General features: G+C 41.8%; 2 protein-coding genes across 4 annotated transcripts in view; one reads left to right on the top strand and one right to left on the bottom strand.

Moving 5' to 3' along the window:
• The window catches only part of APG2 (Sec-independent periplasmic protein translocase), a 55,096-nt gene extending 50,386 nt beyond the window's left edge, over nucleotides 1-4,710 (top strand). For all 3 annotated transcript variants that reach the window (XM_086490546.1, XM_086490545.1, XM_086490547.1), the window contains one exon: nucleotides 3,997-4,710. In XM_086490546.1, coding sequence (XP_086346672.1) covers nucleotides 3,997-4,221 — 225 coding nt within the window. In that variant the 3' untranslated portion in view covers nucleotides 4,222-4,710. The remainder of the gene's footprint in view (nucleotides 1-3,996) is intronic.
• Nucleotides 4,711-5,712: 1,002 nt separating this feature from the next.
• Nucleotides 5,713-19,805, bottom strand: LOC147433919 (uncharacterized). Its single transcript, XM_086490544.1, has 6 exons — nucleotides 17,201-19,805; nucleotides 8,791-9,013; nucleotides 7,670-8,368; nucleotides 6,733-7,441; nucleotides 6,180-6,249; nucleotides 5,713-6,105 (listed from the first exon to the last, which is right to left on the bottom strand). The coding sequence occupies exons 1-6, from the start codon at nucleotides 19,205-19,207 to the stop codon at nucleotides 6,052-6,054; spliced, it is 3,762 nt and encodes a 1,253-aa protein (XP_086346670.1). The 5' UTR covers nucleotides 19,208-19,805; the 3' UTR covers nucleotides 5,713-6,051.
• Between the last annotated feature and the right edge of the window lie 334 nt (nucleotides 19,806-20,139).

Genomic DNA, 20,139 nt, shown 5'->3' with positions numbered 1-20,139 from the left:
TCGTGGCAAATCCATTATAAAATCCATGGCAATACTTTCCTAGGGCACATGAGGTACTGGATGGGGCTGAAGTAAGCCAGGAGTTTTATGACGATGATACTTAGCTTTTTGGCATGGTACACATTCTTGATGCATTTGTCTATGTCACCTCGTAGTGTTGGCCAATAAATATATCTTCAAGGCTTGTGTTGTGGACATTATGGCTCTGTGTTTTAAGTGAGAAACATGTGCTTCATCCATCGCCTTTGTTCTAATAAGTCGATGGGCCACACAAAGAGCCTTATGAAAATAAAGATAACCATCCATAATAGATTTTTGTACCAACTTGTAACTGTTGCCGGATTTCATGGAAGTCGGAGTCGTCAGGATACATCATGGGTAGAGATTCCAACTCTTGATGATGTATGCTCGTTATAACATTTACTTGGGGCTGTTGAGAGAGAGCATCTGCCACCACATTCTTGCTTTCAAATGTGTAGTATTTGAAAGTGAAACATGGAGAGAAAATTGACTCACCGCATTTGTTTTTATGTTAAGAGAGAAGATACTGAAGACTTTGATGATTAGTCTTGATTGTAAAATCGGCTCCCCTTACAGAAGGCAACGTTTCCAAATGTGAGAGCATGAATAACTACCATGAGCTCCTTCTCATAGATGGAAGCATGAAGCTCTGCATCATGAAGTCGTCTACTTTCATAAGCTATTGCGTGGCCTTCTTGATTAAGAACTGAAGCAATGCAATCGCCTAAAGTATCACAATGTACTTCAAATGGTTTTCTGAAATCAAGCTTTTCAAAAGCTTCCTTCTGCTTAGCCCCTCATACAAAGGATATCTTTTTCTTTGTGAGATCATGGAGAAGTGCAACTACATGAGCGAAATGGCGAATAAAGTGTCTATAGTAGGAACAAAGGTGAAGGAAACTTCGGACATCATGAATTGAAGCAGGTTGTGGCCAATGTGAAATAGCTTGAACCTTTATGGGTTCATGCGTACTTGATTATAAGAGACAATATGTCCCAAATAGTGAATTGTCCGGAGTACGTCCAAGCGACCATGCCACATCATCACGTTGTGACATACCCCCTCTTGAAAGAATTGTAATCGCCCTCGATTATGCTGGCAAAACCATAAACTAGTTCAACAGACACCGACTCTAAGTACCGACGCACTAGACAACACATATCCAACACTTGCACAAAGACGACAATCACTGAACATTCAAATCAAATCACATTCACATCACTATCCCCGTTGAGATCTTAGGTGAGAATCATGATCTATTGTAACGTATTTAGCAATCACATCTAGATCTTAGCGATCTCCCACGGATGTCGTGATTAACTAAATCTTGTTACTTTCATATCCACATCACCTCTCAGGTGAACAAGACCGAAATGTTGCAGTCATTTCGTCTTTAAACATGTACTCGAGCAATGCACACATGGGAGAGCACATATAACATATTCATTTTAGGAATTCCCATGTCAAAGTATTTCTTTCATAAAGTCATTTAGCAGAATATTGTCAGCCCGTCAGTATCGTTGATATCACGAAGGAAGTCAGTGACTTTATTCTATCTGGGTAATCTGTGACAAAGGAGCAAAGTGATTGCCCTCTTGTGCAGTCCCGGCTGCACCAGATTCAACCCGCTGATCATTAGGAACTCTTGGAATAGTCGAAGCTAGACCAAAAACCTCAAGGTGAAGTTCCAAAATCTCAGGAGTATTTGCTAGGTCCTCCTCCAGGCTCCAATCACTTCGCATCCAATCCTTGATAGTTCTTAAACTTGACTAAGAACCACCCCTGTATCACTTTACCTTTCACTTTCCTTTCCTTGTGAGCGAGTATCTGTTCTGGAACAAGAATCTCCTTGGTCTCTTCCACTTCAGGTTGCTCCTCAGGCTCCTTGTCGACTGGCACCTCACCTTTGAAAGGTTTCAATAGACTCACATGAAATGCATTGTGAATCTTTCAAGTATTTGGTAACTTCAATCTGAAGGATACATCATTGATCTTCTCTTGAATCTGGAAAGGGCCATAGTATCGCATTTAGCTTTGATAAAAGCCTCTCCTTACCCTTTCGTTTCCGTAGAGGTCTGAGGAAGCGAGGGATCGTTAAACAGGTGATCTGGTGCATTTTCGGGGGAGAAAACAGAGAATCCAGCGTGCTGCAGATTCTCGCCAGGTTTGTTAAGTGTCGTATGCGCCGGGAAAGTCACTCAGTGCGTGGGGATTTCATCTGTGAAGCTTCCTAGTATGGTTATGCTATCGAAATTGGGCCATAACACGTCATTTTCAGCCTGGATTATGCGGGGCAGCTTGTAGGAAATTGCAGGTTTTGTTCCCTTTTTGATAACAATAAAGAAATACTGAAAGGAGCGCCAATCTTTGGGGCCAACAGGTTGTCGGCGTCTGCTTGGTAGTGTGCTCTCGAAGTGTTAATTCCAGTTACAGGTTTTTATTTGCAAAGTTTCTCTATGTCCTAAAATCTAAAGTAAAGTTTCGGGTGAAAGCCAAAGTCTACCGCCCTACGGGCCGGTTTCAGTGGCCATGCCATGTCATCACTCTGACACTTTTTGTATCGATAATCACATAGTACAACTGTCGGAGGAGCTACTATGCAACTGTGTAACCATACATGAATCTGTAGACTGCCAGAGAGCACCTCAAGGCACACTTATACAGGTACTGTACAAAGGCTAGGGCCCCTGAAAACAGGGCGCGCCCAAAAGCTCTCAAAAGCTTGGTTGAAAAGCTGCTCCAAATCTGCCGTACAGAATTGCGACGTCCCCAGCATAATTGCTGCCACAATTAGCAGGATAATACCAGGTCAGCAGTACAGTGAAATTGCTACATCAGCGGGGCATTGATTTGCCACGTCAGCACGTTTATCCATCTGTTCGCTTAGTACTCCAGCGAATAGAACTTGTGAAGATTCACACAGATGATAACCTTGTGGATCTACTAACCAAAGGTCTACCCTTGAAAAAGTTTACACATTGTCGAGTGTTTTCGGGCATTAGGTCTCTATGTACCTTGTATGTATGTCCATAGCTTGCTTAAAGGCACATTGGCCTTAGAGGGAGGTGGTTGGGTAAAGGCTCACTCTACTAACCAAAGGTCTACCCTCCGAAAAGTTTACACATTGTCGAGTGCTTTCGGGCATTAAGTCGCTACGTACCTTGTATATATGTCCATAGCTTGCTTAAAGGCACATTGGCCTTAGAGGGAGGTGGTTGGGTAAAGGCTCACTCTACCCCAGTTGGACATGGTTGGCCACCCACTACTAACCTCACTACACTTATTTCTAACCTCATTAACTTATTATCTCCACACAAGCGGATAAGGAGCACACAACAAAGCCTAGCTGCAACGATTGTAGGAGTGAAGGCTTGCTTTGGCCCCAGTGCTCAATCTTAAAGGGCTTGAGTGGGTGGGCCCAGCTACATCTGAGTGAAGCTCTCATCTGGTGATGAGCCTCTGGTGATATGATGAGCATCGGTAAGAGCAGAGTTTTGAAGAAATTGTTGACCATTAGATGAATTGCACAATGATTGATGTTTCGAGTAGTAATTGGCTGACATGGACCTTTTGTTGCAACAACGAGCTCTATCAAGTCTTTTCCTCCGCTTTTTACTCCTATCTTACCTTGTATAATACAAGAGACAGAAAGTAAGAGAGCCAAAACGAGAGGACTAGATAACTTACAAATAAATGTCAATAACATCTAAAACAAGAAGGAAGCACACACATACACACACTTGTCTTCATGGAGTATGTTTTTACAGTCAAATCTTGAGTTATCAACATGAGCATTGACCTATCATATGAATGTATGTGGGTGTGGCGTTCTTTGTTTGTTTGTGAGTGTTTGAGAGCTCAGCCTATGTTACTACAATTGGCTCAAACAGAAGCTTTGAAAGTGTACGATCTCATGCCAAGTTCGGTGATTCTAGTGAAGTCTGAGTTCTAATTATTTGCTGGCAATGCTGCAGGTGCCGGTTATTCAGCTGCTTTTAGGCCAAACTAGACTGGTTTCGGGGGATCAAATGCTGTCCGTGTGGCGGTATGTGGTGGTGGGAGCGGTAACAGCAGCGGCTATACTAACACCATCTACTGATCCCTTGACACAGGTATTGCTTGCTGGTCCTTTGATTGGCCTTTATCTGGGTGGAGCTCTTCTTGTCAAAGCAACTGTTCCAGAAGCAGAAACCTCTTGATAACAGATTCATGTACGCACATGTTGGTCGTCAATATGTATGATGGTTACATATTATTCTTTAGTTTCTTGACCTACTCTGTTTAACGGAGGAGAGGAGGCAAGGTGGTTGAGAGAGCGCTGTTGTGTATGAATTGACAGAGCAGATTTTAGGGGGTGAAGGTTTTCTCAAGGCTTTGTATAAAACCCCTTTCCCTGCTTTTGTAGCTCAACCAAAAAGCTGTAGGGGATCTCTATGTTACTAGATGGTGCACAGGACAAATGCTTATTACTTGGCTTTTACTTCCTAGACTTTTGTTTAATTTTTCTGTAAAGAAGACATCAACGGGAGCATGTTCAGGGTTCGCTTCTGCAGCTTGTAATACTAAGAAAACAGAAGAGAAAGGCCATCAAGGTGTTTAGAGCTTTTCCTCATGTGAATAGTAATCATGTGTTCCCCTCAGTTCTTGAGGGCCTAATGTAAGACCGCGAAAGGTATGTTACGCTGGTTCATGTTTGCACTACATAAACCTTGCTTAATGTTAAGATAGAAGTCAACATTGTATAAGTACAAGGCAACAATGTGGTTGTATAGCCAAGCAGTGTGGCGGAAAGAGTGTCTCAGCTTAGCCATGAGCTGGAGCTGGTTAAGAAATTAAAGTCACTGGTTGAGAGAAGAGGAAGAACGAAATTGTTTCTCAAAATTTGTAGTGAAGTCTTTGAATTGGATTAAGTCAAAATAAGAGAAAACATTAAGAAATATAAAATGATTGGCATTTTCTCTGCAAGAACATAATTGTTGGACTCTGAAACTTTTTTAAAAAAAGAAATAAAGTTTTCTCAAGGCAACAAGCTGTAGAAAGTATACTGCGAAGCCTACATGAGTCAACCCAATGTTTTTTGCCTGTAATTGATTTCTAGGGGCAAAACTTTGGTCTACTGCATAAAAACACATCAACTCATAGGTTTTTTAACCCCCCTTTTAAAGCCAAGGGTGTGGCCACGATCTTCATTAGAGTTGTAATTTCTAAAGTGTACACTCTAGTGTGTTTAGAGTTGTACACACAGAGCTTTTGAGTGTTGTGACCTATTTTGTGTAACGCCCTCGAAAAGTCCAGAAATTTTAACACGTGATTGATAGTTTGTTTCAATTTCACATGGTGTATAATTTCAACATGAGACACGTCTCTAACCAAATTTTTACCAATGAAGTTGCAAAATGGTGGTAATGCCGGGGGTACCTTTGGAATTTTTGAAGGGAGTTATTTTCCACCAATATAGAGTATATTCTGGCAATGTTCTGGTACAAACTTCAAACTTCCTCAATACTGCTGGATGGTGTGTACCACACAGAACTTATGCCTATGGTAGAATTGTCTTACAATGCTTAAGGAACCAAAATTTAAAAAGAAACATCATGAATGAATGTGTTTCAACATATCAATTCATGCCTTCAAAAGGAACTGACAGAGGAATGTTGGAGGTGTATTTCTGCACAATTTATTGTTAACAATAAGACACTAGATATTCTCTGTATGTGTTCTTCAGCCATGCCAATCATGAGTTTCAATGTGAATTGCACATGAATACGACAGATTATAGCGAAGCATACAGAAAATTGACCTGTACTTTTTAGAAGAGAGATTTTACTTCTTTTCTGTTTCTACTTTCCTCGATTGATTTCAATGCAAGGAAGGCACGAATTGTTACAGATTTATTCAGAGGTTAGAAATAATGGCTGTATATTAACATTAGCTGATATGCTACAATTTCACTATTGTGCTCTTGAGCCAAGGAGTGCAATGATGGGAAGGGACACTGGAAAGCTTCTCAGCACACCGGTGAATTCTAACTAGCTTGCACAACATCCTGTCACTTGTTTTTCCCTTGCTTCTCTAAGGCATATCTGCACCCACAACAAACAATTCAATGTTGAGAAGCTTAGACACACATCTATTCATCCATAAATGCCATACAAACCTTGGATTCATGCCTGCCCTTCTTTGTAGTTGCTTTCCAACATAGGAATCCGGTTCTAAATGCAGGAGTCCTGGCGAGTGACAAAAGCAATCAAGACGTGTGTTAGTACTGGCACCCACATCAACATCATAGAAACATATGCAGATTATAAGCATCGACGATCGCTTGAATGTCTATAGTAGCATAGAAATGATGTTTACTAACAAAATGTACACGAAGTTGAATACAGCTTGGTTGTCCTTACCGATGGAGTTTCTGGTGTATTCACATGTGGAAAAAGGACCTCTTTTCCCATTGTTTCTACTTGTAAGTTCCAAATTCATGAGCTGTACTGCTCGGGAGAGACTGCATACCTAGCTAGGTGCAGTTTAGGCCACGCAATTGTCGGCCCTAAACATGGGTTAGCCCAAACTGCACTTATCTAGGGATATAGGGTCACTCCCTCACAAAAACTCATATGATGTGGTAGTCCACAATGCAGGATTTATAGTGGGAAGGTGTCAATATGTCTGTGAGGATGCTGCTTTCCAGTAAATTATATATGCATACTCACATGTTTCTCCGTTCATACTCCAACTCATCATACTCCAATGATTGATGACTGTAGTTGGTTGAGTCCCTTTCCACTCGTAGCGATGCATCGTAGAGCAAATCTTGGCTGGTGTCATCCACATTCTCACTGACATAAATTTTCCCATTTTGAGACCCACTCAAAGCACACTGAGTATATTTCTCATAGAGATCAACATGACCCTTTGACTCGTCCCTTATAGAGCTAGTGCTTATTTTCTGAAGGGCTCGAGCAGTCGGTAGGCCCAGCTTATTATTATACATCTGAGTCCACTTTGTGAAGCTCTCATCTGATGAAGACCCTCGGGTGATGTGATGAGCATTGGAAAAAGCAGAGTTTTTAAAAAACTGATGACCATTCGATGAATTGCACCACGATTGATGTTTCGAGTAGTAATTGGCTGACATGGACCCTTTGTTGCAACATCCAGCTCGACTTGGCCTTTTCCTCAGCTTTCGACGCCTGCCCTTCCGCTGGTTGAGTTGTGTATTTTCTAATGTACCACCATAAAATCCATTGTTGCAGCTGTTGATGTCACCATTGGGTGTTCCAGGAGTGGACATGAGACTGAGTTGGACTTCAACAGGGCACCCTAGAGCCATTTGAAACGCCTCTGAAATGCTTGCTTTCGCGTTTTCGGCTCTCTTCTTGTCCTCCAAGAGTCCGAATTCCAAATGCGCGATCGCATAAGCTTCAAAGGCAACACATAAAAATGTTAAGAAGAGCTAAATTTACTCTGGTTTCAACGGCTGCACAAGCCTGTAATGGCGTCGGAGAGCCAACTTTGGAAGCAGAGAAAGCAGAAAGAGAAACATTAACCATCCACCCCTCAAGCACAAGAAGCTCTAGGTGAATCAGTCCTCTATCACTCCACCAAAAAAAAACAGCACTGATGTAGCTTTAAGAATTCATAGCATACCTTCTGAAACCGAGAGCGAGACAAGCTTGCCTTGCCCGCTCAATATATCCGTGAGGATGCTGCTTTCCAGTATCTGTTTCCATAGGCCATCCATGGAGGACGGAGTGACTTGAGTGCTGTTCTTGTTGCCACATCCATAGTTGACACATGCTATTTCTGCGGCTATTGAATTCTTCTGTAAACAGCTCTCAGATTCAACTCTTACATGATGATTGCTATGCACCGATGGGCTACGGTGATACATGCCATAGCAGGGTATAGCCACATCAACTGGTGGAGTATAATCGCTTATCTTGCTATGCGGATCGATACGTGTAAAATCAACATTATCGAGGTTTTCTGTTTTCTCAATGTCCTCACACCTTTCTGAGTCTTCTCGAGGCTCGTCCTGCCATTTGTGACTTATATCCCATGGGGGCTTGACATTGGTAATGCTATAGCATGGGTTATCGGCAGTCTCTTTTTCACTTGTATCGAGGAGAGCATTGGGGCTTTGCGTCAGGCTGGTGCCCATGGATGAAGATTGTGCCGCCTCGTGATTGTGAGAATCATTAAGGTGGAAGGCTGAGTCGGGTGGACAAAACTGCAAGAGTGCCGCTGTTAACCAAGTAGTCTTGTTGTTGCAAGAGCGCAGTTGCTTTTCCGCTTCCGACAGGATCTTGAGGGCTTGCCTTAGCTTCTCCAGCTCCATTTTACTCACTGCCTCAAAAACAGAAATCTCAGAGCCAAAACAACAAGAACAGCAGCACATGTCGCTATAGCATATGACGTGTGCACACACACACGCGCCCAAACACACATTGCATTACAATCAAAATCATGAATGTTTTCTGACTAACCATCAACATGGGCATTCATTAACCTGATGCATGAATTTATGTAGGTGTTTCTGTGAGTGTGAGTGTATGAGAGTGCTTTTGTGAGTTATGAGTGCATGAGAGAAAACGATCAATGCCGGCCCTACTGTGGATGATAATGTGAGTGTGCAGAAGCGAGAGTTGGGCTGCTAGTGGAAAAATGTGCGCATCGACTGCGATCGAGTGTCCATGTGTGTGCGCGCGCCTGTGTCGGTGTGTGCACGTGAGCGCCCTTGAGGGGAGAGAGATGTGGGTGCAACTTACAAGGCTGAGAAGTGAAGGCAGAGGACGTCGAGGAGGAAGAGATCAGGGGAGGGGGGTGGCCGGCGAGGAGGTCAGTGATGAGGGTGGCGAGCTGGGACATTAACGCAAGCGGTTCGATCCCCGCCTCCATCAATTGCCGGATGCAGCGGACCGTGTTCACACTGTCTCCTCTCATGGCCGCGTCCAGCAGCTCCACCAGCTTCTCGTCGGCAACCAACCCCACCTATAAAATCAAAAGAAAACACATAATGTAAAGCTATGAAACGGAGGGACCTTTCGACAAACAAAAAACAGAAATTTTTTGTCAAAAGTAAAAAAATAGATTTCAATTTTTGGCATGAAAGGGTTCCTGATTCTCTTTCTCTCTTTCTCTCTCTCTCTCACTCAAACTCAAATGTGGTGTTTGGACTCGTGTATGTATATATCGGACAAATTAAAGCCTAAGGTTTGGTATAATTTTGACCAGCTAAAATTGTAAATTCCATGCTTGAAGAAAGTAAGTAAAATTTGACAAGCTTTAGTATAAGAGGCGGGTCTCACAAGAGATTTGTAGTATTAATATGTTTAAAGGTTAATGTTACTACACACAAGTCACACTAATTTCTAAAAGTTTGGAATGTAAGTGGATGCACGATTTTGGAAAAATTTATTGCCTTGTTTATATAAGTTCACAACTTGGGCGTCCAGGGCATAGAATTAGCAAAATGAGAACCTCCCCATATGCCTCCTCTCATGACCAAATCATGGACAGTTTGCTTAGCAACACATCTTGCCACATAGAATTCCTTTTCGATTGCCGTGAATTGACGGATCGCATTTCTGTTGCTAGTCACCACTGTCGCATGCGCGGATAAGATCAAGAGTGGACATTAAGGTGTGCATATTGTGGAATATGAGCAAGCCTATCCCCAAGTATAAGGATTTGAACATGGGGAGTATTGGAGCATACCGATAGGAATTAGCGTTTGCTTCGTTTCCAAATGCCTGCTATAAGTGTTGCAGAATTGGGCACTATGCTAGGGATTGCCTCGAGGTGGCAACTGCCCCTCAGGACAATTGGAGGCGAGTCACAAGAGAGTTCAAGTTCAATAGATGATACTAAAATGGAAGCAAAGACCACTGAACAGATGGGACTTGCACGGTGGTGGCCAAAGAGAAGGAGAGAAATGCAATGGAGACGCAAGAGGAAGCAGCTACGTTGGTTGGACCTTCGAGTGAGAAAAGCAAAGAGACTGAGGGCCCGTTTGAGGAGGTGCATGATAAACTTGAGTTGATTGGTAACACTGACTTAGTGTCGCATATGTCTAGCCAATTTTGCCAGCCTGAGCCGATTGCTAGCGATGCTCAGGGTGACAAATTAGACCTAATCAATCATATTGGCAAGGTGAAGGGTAATGAACAGCACTAAAACAGAGGAAAAAAAGATGACTCTTCAAGTTCCTTCTGACAATGGATAGTTCCCGATGCTTTGGCTTGGTGGTCGAGGGGAGCCGTGAAAGGGCTATGGGAACCCTAAGATAGAGCAAGCTCCATTTGGTTGTTTACAGTCTCAGGGTGGCTCCCTTTGTTAGTTGATGTATAGGATGTCTTTTAGTTTGTATGATTGGGCGGGTGGTAGATGCCATGGCTCAGTTAGAGCATGGATGCCAGTGTCACATTTTTGTTTTAGTAGTATAAAAATACACTCACCATTCTGAGTTTGGAAGAGAGAGAAAAAAAAGATAAGCTCACCTTGCTTTGAGAACGAATTTCCATTGGTTAGACCCTCAAAGACCCATCTAATACACGAGAAAAACTTTGTATTTGTAATTCTACTACGATTTAGGGGATTGTCTCCTTAAAACCACTAAATTCCATCTAAAGTCCGGTGAGCATTATTTCATTGAACTTATGTAACCCCACTAATACCACTAGTACATAGTGGGACTCGGCTCTAAATATCGACAAATGCTTCAAAATTTTAACCTAAAAATGCAAAAAGTTAAGTTCAAGTGCGCCCCTTTTTTTCTCTAGTGAGAAAAAATGTTTTTGACAAGCCCTGCCATAAACTACTCGCATGTTGTCTCAATTAGGGTAGAAGCCCCGACCCAAGTCGCACCATGTCCTAACCTGAGTATAGGGATACTTTCTCAATATGTACCCCTAGCAAGAACAACAAGGCCAAACGGTTAACGATTTCGAAATATAATGTTTCTATTGATGGCGAAACAAGTTCAAGTACCCACGGCTGCAAGTTGCAACACCTCACATTTGGCTTGTGGTTATTTTTGCTGAACACGATAAATTCTTTTGCAACCTTCATAAAAATCATTACCAATACCGTTAGAATGGAGGTAAATCAAATTAATTCTCCATTGTTAAGAATAGTATTCTTACGAAAAAGATGGAAGTGTGTCGTCTCTATACGAGCTACTCTACAGTCAAGTGCAACGGAAAGTGTTTATGGATTTAGTTCGGATCTAGTACTTCGCACAAACACAAAGGACATTTTACTTCACTTGAACGTATTGAACTGAACTGAATGAAAGAGAGAGACACAAGAGAGAGAGAGAGAGAAAATAGACGACACCAAATGTCGGCTTCAAACCCTCCAAGGGCCCCTTGCTTTGTTGCTAGAGCAACTACCTTATTTATTCTTGCACAATGCAGATACAATGTCTAAATGCTGAGATGGTGATGCTAGTACCCGAGATGGTGATGCTAGTGGGTACTGATGCTAGGCACTACTGAGATACGGATACTGTGGGTACGAAGGACCGAGGTACTGATAAGTTCTATGTCGACCACGATGACGACGAGGTGGTACTGATGGGGTCTATGTCGACCACAAGGTGTCGACGACGATGATGTCAACAAACGCGTGGCTCTTGCCCGATGGTACGCGGTCCTTGCCCGACCATGTAAGATGGCTAATATTTAGAAGGGATAAGCACCTCCACCTATGGGCCTTCTGGTGTGTCGGAACAAAAAAGTGCATAGGAGTGATTTGAAGACTAGAAGTTAGTGCCATTAGCAGGACATGGTCCAAAATTGGGATTAAATCTAATCAAATCGAGTTCTTTTTATGTAGGTCTGATAGCGGACGTGGATAATGTTCGGTGCCAAGAGAGCTCTATACTATCAGTAGCGACACAGCTTTCTTTTATCATCAAATATGAAAAACCATTAAACACCACAAGTAGAGATTGGTGTTCCTACACTAACACTAATGCTAAGATTAAGTGTAGATTGACCTCCAAAATACAAAGTAAGAGGTAAGAAAACTGTAAAAAGGAAAGACAATTTCCCCATAGGCTCCCTGGACGCACCTTCAGAGGGCCCTTAAAGCATAGAAACAGGGGACCCAAGGACGTGGCTGTTTCTGGCGGGAACGAACAGGGGACGCAAAGCATGCAGTTGCCACACTATTTTCTCTATTGAAGAGTCCTCCGGAGAGCGCTCTTATATTATTATTATCATTAAAAAGTTTGAGTGTGTGTTGTATATAAATATAGTGAGAGAGAAAGGGGGGGACTTTTGAACCGCTTTGTCAGCTTTGAAATGAATAAGGTCGGACAGAAGAGTGTGAAAAGGGCCAGTGCATTTTCTCAACTGAAATCTGTGTGTATACACTGTGTACAGTATCTATCAGATTCTAATAGAAAACTGCAGGGAAGCAACGTATAGTAACTGTCCGTACGATCGTACGTTTTACTCCTGCACGTGCCTGCTGCCTGCCCAGTGCCCCAGTGCCCACGTACTCTCAAAACTTCTATTTTCTCTATAAATGTACATTACTAGAATACAGGAATTCACGTACACACATTCAAATTTTAAACCGGAAAATACACACTTGTATCCTCCTCTACATTTTAAAAATAAATAAAAAATTCTTTCAATCTGATGCAGCCAGTTTTACGGGATTGCGCCCACACCTGCATTTCGAAATTCGGGCGTGCTTGAAGCTCCTGAGTAGATCTCCTTGAGTCTTGACACACAGCTTGAACCGGATAATTCACATACGATACATGCTAACTTCAAAGCGACCAGCAGCTCTTGCCCCCTTCCTTCTCTCTCTCTCTCTCTCTCTCACACACTCTCTCTCTCTCTCTCTCACTCACACACACACACACACACACACACCCCGTAGATGCCTAATCGGACAATAGCTGACATCAAGCTAGCTGCTATAGGCCCATAAAAGCATTCCCTTGCCTTTATTGAACATGTACTCATCTGTTGTTGATCCCAACTTCTGAATTTATGCTATTGATGTCCCTGTGGCCATACAGTGATAAAAAACAACCACAATTAACTGGAATGAAGCTAGAGCCCTTCTTGTTAAGATTAGACTGAGCTTGATGCTCTTAGAAACTGAATCTCCTCTTGTAATTACTGACTAGGTAATCCTCATGCTCCTTCCTTGAACATGTTGATGTAAAGTGTGTCCTTTTCTAATATAATCACTGCCTTCTTTTGGTTTAAAAAAAAAAAAAAAAAACCACAATACGCATTCCGCTTTGACATGTCCCACATCCCAATTGGTCGAGCACATTCCAATTTTGATCTCATTGATTTTCAGGTTCAACATAGGGCCAAATTCCAATATAGGTATAAGAGCCTCCCGCATTGACTTACAGAAAATGATACTTGAATCATAGCTGTATCTATCCTAGGGACATCCATGGAAAATCGAAAAAGCTAGCAAAGTATCTATCCACATTGGGATAAGCCAACCTTGTTAACTATATGTGGTGCTTAGCTCTAAGACTTGCATAAATTGGCTAGATTGGAGGTTTCCAACACCTTTAGGTTTTAATTGGGGTTGTCTGGATGGCTAGAACGCTTTGTGAAACCTTGCCATTGAGCGTGCCATGTGCAATGCAAGAACAATACTAGGATGGATGTACCTCCCAAAAACTACTCCCTTCCTATCCCCCGCTTGTAATCATCGACTTTGAGGAGAAAAATAGGATAATAACAACTTTCACATAGCATTAGAGCAATGACCCAGGAGAATATTAGTAGCCAACTGGCTATTGTGGAAGAGCGAGTTCTTAAGGGCTAAAATTGTGGGAGCCAATTAGAGGGAACACGAAATTGCAATCTCTCAATCTCGCTAAGCGTGATTACTTGGAACAAAAATAATGAGGAAAGAGTTTGTGTGTCAAACTCTCCCATTGCAAAGGCTATCCTTGGTATGACCCCAAATTATGGCTAGCTTAGTTTAGATTTGATTTTCTATTCTACTTTTGGAACCCCCGTCATGATAATTCAAATGGCTTTGAAAGCATTGTACTTAGATAAGACACTTGATAGTCATATGCTATACAAGCCCAATCAATGATCTCGATTGCAAGCACTATTGTTATATGTTTCCTCATCAAAATATGAAAGGACCTAGAGATGTAATTACATTCTGATGGCATCATAAGTGTGCACAGGTCAAATTTTGCATGCTTGTGTGCAAGTGGGGAATATGTTTCAATATTGTTTGGTTCTATTCATTTCACATTAAGAATTTAACACTAGTTCTATAATCGGACACTCAAATGTCCTGAGATACTAAAGTGTCATGTTTTTCTAGCAACTTGTCATAATTATTTGGTGAATCTAGCATAGGTCACGTTCATATCTTAGGTCAGTTATGACATGAAGAACATATCCAAATTCTACTTTTGCCAAAATTAATACCAAATTAAGATTATAATGATAAGTCTTAAGATGAAAAAACCATAGAAATTTAGTGCAGTTTAAACAAAATTTTCATAAATCGAATATAACTTCTCATCAAAATAAGATTTTGCATAGATGTCAAGGTGTATGGATAGGAAAAAACTTATTATAGCAAGAAATTGAGCTTCATAACCTAGTTATGGGACTAGATTTTTGTTATAATCAAAAGACCAAAATCTTGAAAATGCTAACAAAGAGAAAAATTTTGGTGTTTCAAGGCCTCTTTCATTAACATGATAAGGTTATGGGACAAAACCTAAGGTGTATAATGTATCTATAGGTCAATACCCATCAACTAAACATTTTTCAAGGGTTTAAACTCATAGAAATCTTGTAATTTAAGCTCATTTAAAAAAGTTGTAGTGCATAATTTCTTGCAAAAAAAACATTGCTATGAAAAACTAATGAAAGTGTCTATATAAATCTCTCAATTGTGTCCATATGAGCTATTTGTATACAAATAAGTGAGATGAACGAAAAAATCCAAAAGTGGACTCTATTTTAAGGTTTATCTTTGATAAATAAAATATCATAATTATAACATGCACAGTTTTTTGGATTTGCAATAAATCACCTAATGTGACTTACAAAACCTTATGTAATGGAGTCATAGATCTAATATATATGCATCATAAGACATTGTAAATCTAGACGCACTAAATGTTTTTTGTGATCGTTAATTGAATTTGTGAACGTTGCATATTTGACCCACAAGATTTTCTATATTTAATTTTCATCACAAAAGATTTTTTTCTCACATGACAATTGTAAAAATACAAAACACATATATAAATAGTTACCACGGATTATTGCATGCACCCTGCTCATTTTTTTCTTACGCTAGAGTACGAGTTTTAATGAAACATTGAATGTTGTTTTCGTAGGTTCTTTTCACGAGTGTAGTTACTATTGAGGTTATGATTAAAAGTGGCCGATTACAATTTCTATGAGTACTTTGAATAACATTTTATAAGTTTACAAAAGCATTTCTTGAGATGTGTTCTAGATTTCATGTACCATTTTATTTAAATTCATGAAAAAAGGACACTAAAGTATCCTTTTTGGTACCAAACTAGTGTTAATACACACTGTCAGTTTGGCCATAGATATTGAACAAACCTTGAATTGAGCCACTATATCCATGTGGTGCCAATATGTGATCATCCCTTACATTTTAATGTAACGACAAATGTGAGGGACATATTCAGCATGGTTTCTTGGAAACGAGAACAGAAGAAAAGGGACATGGGAATGGAAACGGAAGGGAAATGAGGGGGATGGGATTGGAAACTGAAAGAAGAACAAAAACAAAAACGGAGAAATGCGAAAAGGTGGATCTTCTTTAACCTAGAAATCCAGCTTCATTGTATGATCTTGAACTTTAAGAGGAACATTGCAAACCATAGTCTCCCCTCAAATTAGCATATCCATCTCACCACGAACACATATGTGTCCATTCCTATGTTGAGTGACCCATGCCTCGAAGGAAAATTCACTTTACAAGTGTCGAAGAGTAAGGGCCCTATCGACAATGACACATTGGAAGGTTGTAAACACATAAATGTCCATCCCCAAATAATTAACACAAGCTGTTTTGAACTCATAAGGGAAACAAAGACCCATTAACTTGAATTGATAGATCACCACAATTGAGGCAATGGTCACACCGTAAGCACAACTATCGGTTACATTATAGGAAAACCATGTCTCAAGCATGGTCACAGCTATCGGTTACTTTACCATGCTTGAGACATAGAAAAACTATGTCTCAAGCATGGTCACAGCTATCGGTTACTTTATAGGAAAACTATGTCCCAAGCATGGTCACATGCGCACCAATTATTTGTTATATGCAACTATTCAAGTCTTTTGGCAACCAAGCCAATTTTGGCATAGTTGCATTAGTTAGGCAGCGGTCATACGAAGCATACTTCAGTCACTTTACTGGATAACAGTACCTTGTGCATGGTCACACGTGCACCAATTATTTGTCATATATAACTATGCAAGACATTTGCAACTATGCCGATTTTGACATAGTTGCACAAGCTATATATATCTATCTGACATATGGCAGCCACATGACAATATCCTTACACTTAAGAAAATTGGTGTGCGCGCGACCCTCGGGGGTGTGTGTGTGGTGGGGGGGGGGGGGGGGGGGGGGGGGGGGTGGTGGTGGTGGGGGTGCACTTATAAGAAACCATGTATATCACATGTGTTCAAATAAAAGTACCCCTTTCTCATGTTGAACTTATGGGTTTTATCTAGCTTTCATTAAACACCTTCTGCAGATAAAATAATTTAAAATGAAATAAAGATTATGAGTTAAAATACCCCTCCCTTTTGAAGGCGTGCGGTAACACTAACATTTTTTGAGGTGCATCCCCCCAAGGCATGACCACATCCTAATCACCCCACCATGTCATGATCAAAAACAGGAAACACAGCTGTAAAAGAATCCTATAGGTAGGCAACCCAAATAAAAACATACTTGCGAAGCCATTCAATACTCATTTTGGCATTTGCTCACTCTTTTCTTGATGTATGGCATCCTTATATTTATTTTTGCCTTTTATGCCTTGTGCAGAATTTTAAGCAATCAGTAATGCATGTGCTGAGCTTAACAATAATTACCACCTTATTGGCAGAAAATGGATGACTTCTTTGACAACATAAACAGAAAACCACTTACCATTTCCCGGACAAGTCCGGATGTTATCCTTTGACCCAGATTAGAGAGCTGATCCAGAGTGGTTTCTGCTTCAAACAAAGAGCCATCCGCTCGACAGGCGATAAGCTGCAATGCGTTAGATTCGACATTGATGCCCTCCATCTCACACAGTCTCCACAACCTTGAGATAATGTCAGCATCTTTAATTTTGATGAATGAAAACTTTTGGCATTTCGAAATGACCATCCGGGGCAATTGCTCTGTGTCCGTTGTAATTAAGATGAATACCACATGTATGGGAGACTGGTCTATGATATTCAAGAAGAGGCTCCAAGCTTCCTTGGAGAGCATGTGACATTCATCTATAATGAGCACTTTATACTTGCTAGTGTGAGGCCCCATTCTGATAAATCTAGACAGGGATTTTATATCACCAATGCCAGTGTTAGCATCAACTATTCTCACATTGGAAGATTTCCCCGAAAACATACTCTCGCAATGTCTGCAAGATCGGCATGGCATAGTCGTTTTGGTACTCCTATCTTTAAACAAGCAATTTATCGACATGGCAAAGATTTTCGCAGCGCACGTCTTGCCAGTGCCTCTCGGTCCTTGAAACAGATATGCTGGTGCTATCTTTCCTCTGTGTATTGCATTTGAAAGCGCTTGGCTAATCATACTTTGGCCAACCATCTCTTCAAATGTGCATGGCCTGTACTTCTCACTAAGGCTTTGATGCTGCTCTCTGTTTTCTATTGCAATGCTGTTAGAATGCCCATGCGAGTTCTTTCTGCCACCATGAGAAGAACTTAACTCACTACTACACTCAATACCATCTTTCCCAGCCCTGCTTTTAGGGCCCTTCCTATGGTTTGTATGCTTCTTGCTGCGCCGCATTCGCTCCTTTGCCAGCCCGTTCTCACCAAAGTTCAAAGAGTGCAAGCTGTCCACCATGTCGGCATGATCCGCGAGCTGCAATTTTCGCCGCATGAGGCGCGGAAGTGAAGTGCATCCAGGATAGCATTGACTTCGCAAAAAACTGTCATGAGCTTCTGAATCTGAGAGTAGAGGAGCACTGTCAGACCCAAAATTACTTGAAAGGGAGTCACATTGAGGCTTTCTCCTGGACCGTCTCATACATGCTTCTCGAGTTCGCCCCGACATACGCAATCTGTTGTGCCTTTTCGAGACTTGAAATCCTCCACATGCAAAGCTTTTGCCTGCAATGTCCATAATCATCTTCTTCTTGTTGCAATTGGGAGTAACAGATGATAAGTTATGCCAAGGGACACAGCCATGATATCCTTTAATGCTAAGAGCCTCATTCTTCTCATCATTGATGTCATCCACATGCTCCTCCCCTGTTGAATACTCAGTACAATGGAGGCCTTCTAGTTTACAACCAGCTCCATTACATTCACATATTGAGCCGAAGCTCTTTGCATAATAACTTGATGTCATCTTTTTCCTCGATTTCCTTGTATAATTGTGTTGCAAATGCGCATGAAGAAGTGGCACTGCATCCATCTCTTTATCAGCAGAAACATGCAAGCCATGGGAAGACTCCATGGACATACATTCCTTGTAGTGTTTCAAGTCTGTGTGTGCGGTCGGCGAAGTGGCGCCATCGATATGGGAGCGCTCGTGCAGATACTCCTGTAATGTGAAGAGAGAAAATGCTCTGGGAGAGTGCGGATTATTGGGCTGCTTGTTGGAATGGCATGAATGCTTGTTGGCAGGATTGGAGTAGGAGTGCACATCGACAGATCGCGCAGGCTTCAAGCTGGATGACAAGCTCTCTTTGGAGCCAGGAACCCTCTTCCGGTACTCCGACGTTGAATTGAGTGGAGCAGTTTTTTTCTTGGCCAAGGCAGGATTGTCGCGGCTGCGGGTGTGCTTCGAGCTAACTGCTTTCTTCTTGAATTTTTTCTCTCTGAAGGAGGGAATGGAGCTGCTGAGCTCAAGCTCAGCTAAGGTCTGCTTTTGGAAGGAAGGTCTCTTCGCTAGCTGCCTTCTTTCCGACACCATTGCATTGGCTTTAGGAGACGAGAGAACACGGAATATGGAAAGCACTCTTGAAGGTCACCATAGAATTGAAGGTGAGGTAAAGGCTACTTCAAATTGATCGAAGGATGGTGAAATGGCAGTGGAAGATTGCAGAATCTAGAGAGAGAGAGAGAGAGAGAGAGAGAGGAGCATGCGAGGGGAACATTGAGTTTGCAGTTGAGGTTGTGTGTGTAGAAGGTCAATAGCTTAAACACAAAGAGACAACGGCACAGTCTCTCTGTCTCTCTCTCTCTCTCTCTCTCTCTCTGACTCGCTGTCGCTCTCTCAAGACTCTCAACTTCGTAAGCTCAAGTCTCACGCAGAGTCTCGCAGCTCTCGCTCTCTCTCTCTATGTGTATGTGAGACAGAAAATGGAAGTAGCATTGAATGCTACAATCCAAGCAGTTTGTAGGTTGCTTTTTGGCATGCTGTCGTTCATAAGTGCTGATCATCACCACTCAATTCTGCGTTCACCCCTTTCTGCGCGGGGGCCCCATAGCGCTCCCTAGGTAGTGAAAGAGCAGGCTGCAGGATTCATCAGAATTCTCAGATGCGCGAAGCGCGCTGCGCCTGCGCGCACGCAAAAATTGTCTCTCTCCCCTCTCACAAAATGTATTTTTTTCTCTTCTCAAACTTTTAGCTAAACTTGGAAGTTGGCCTGCTTTATATTAACGTTCAAAAATTCAAACAGCCAATTGTTTGTTTTTGCCTTCCTATTTAGGGCAGTTTCGCACGCTGGCCTGGCAGGGGTAAAGTGCCCCTAAGCAAATTTGGACGCTTCTTTTTGAAAAAGAGCTGCCCTTTTGTCGCCTTCTCGTTCAAAGGAGCCGAAGATTGGATTGAGTCTCAACTCTACTAGAAATGCCAGAGTGGAGCTGCAAGGGCACCGTTCATGACATCAGCTTGCCTGGGGT

The sequence above is a fragment of the Adiantum capillus-veneris genome, chromosome 19, assembly GCF_014529385.1.
Source record: "Adiantum capillus-veneris isolate H3 chromosome 19, ASM1452938v2, whole genome shotgun sequence".
In the NCBI taxonomy this organism is placed as follows: Eukaryota; Viridiplantae; Streptophyta; class Polypodiopsida; order Polypodiales; family Pteridaceae; genus Adiantum; species Adiantum capillus-veneris.
This window is presented reverse-complemented; position numbering and strand designations above follow the sequence as displayed.

Bases quoted from the DNA above. Each gene is read 5' to 3' on its own strand.
- LOC147433919 (XM_086490544.1), bottom strand. From the start codon at position 19,207: ATGGTGTCGGAAAGAAGGCAGCTAGCGAAGAGACCTTCCTTCCAAAAG. The intron at 9,014-17,200 runs GTAAGTGGTTTT...TTGATTTTATAG, and splicing joins CCGGACTTGTCCGGGAAATG to GTGGGGTTGGTTGCCGACGA. The intron at 6,106-6,179 runs GTTTGTATGGCA...TTGTGGGTGCAG, and splicing joins AGGGCAGGCATGAATCCAAG to ATATGCCTTAGAGAAGCAAG.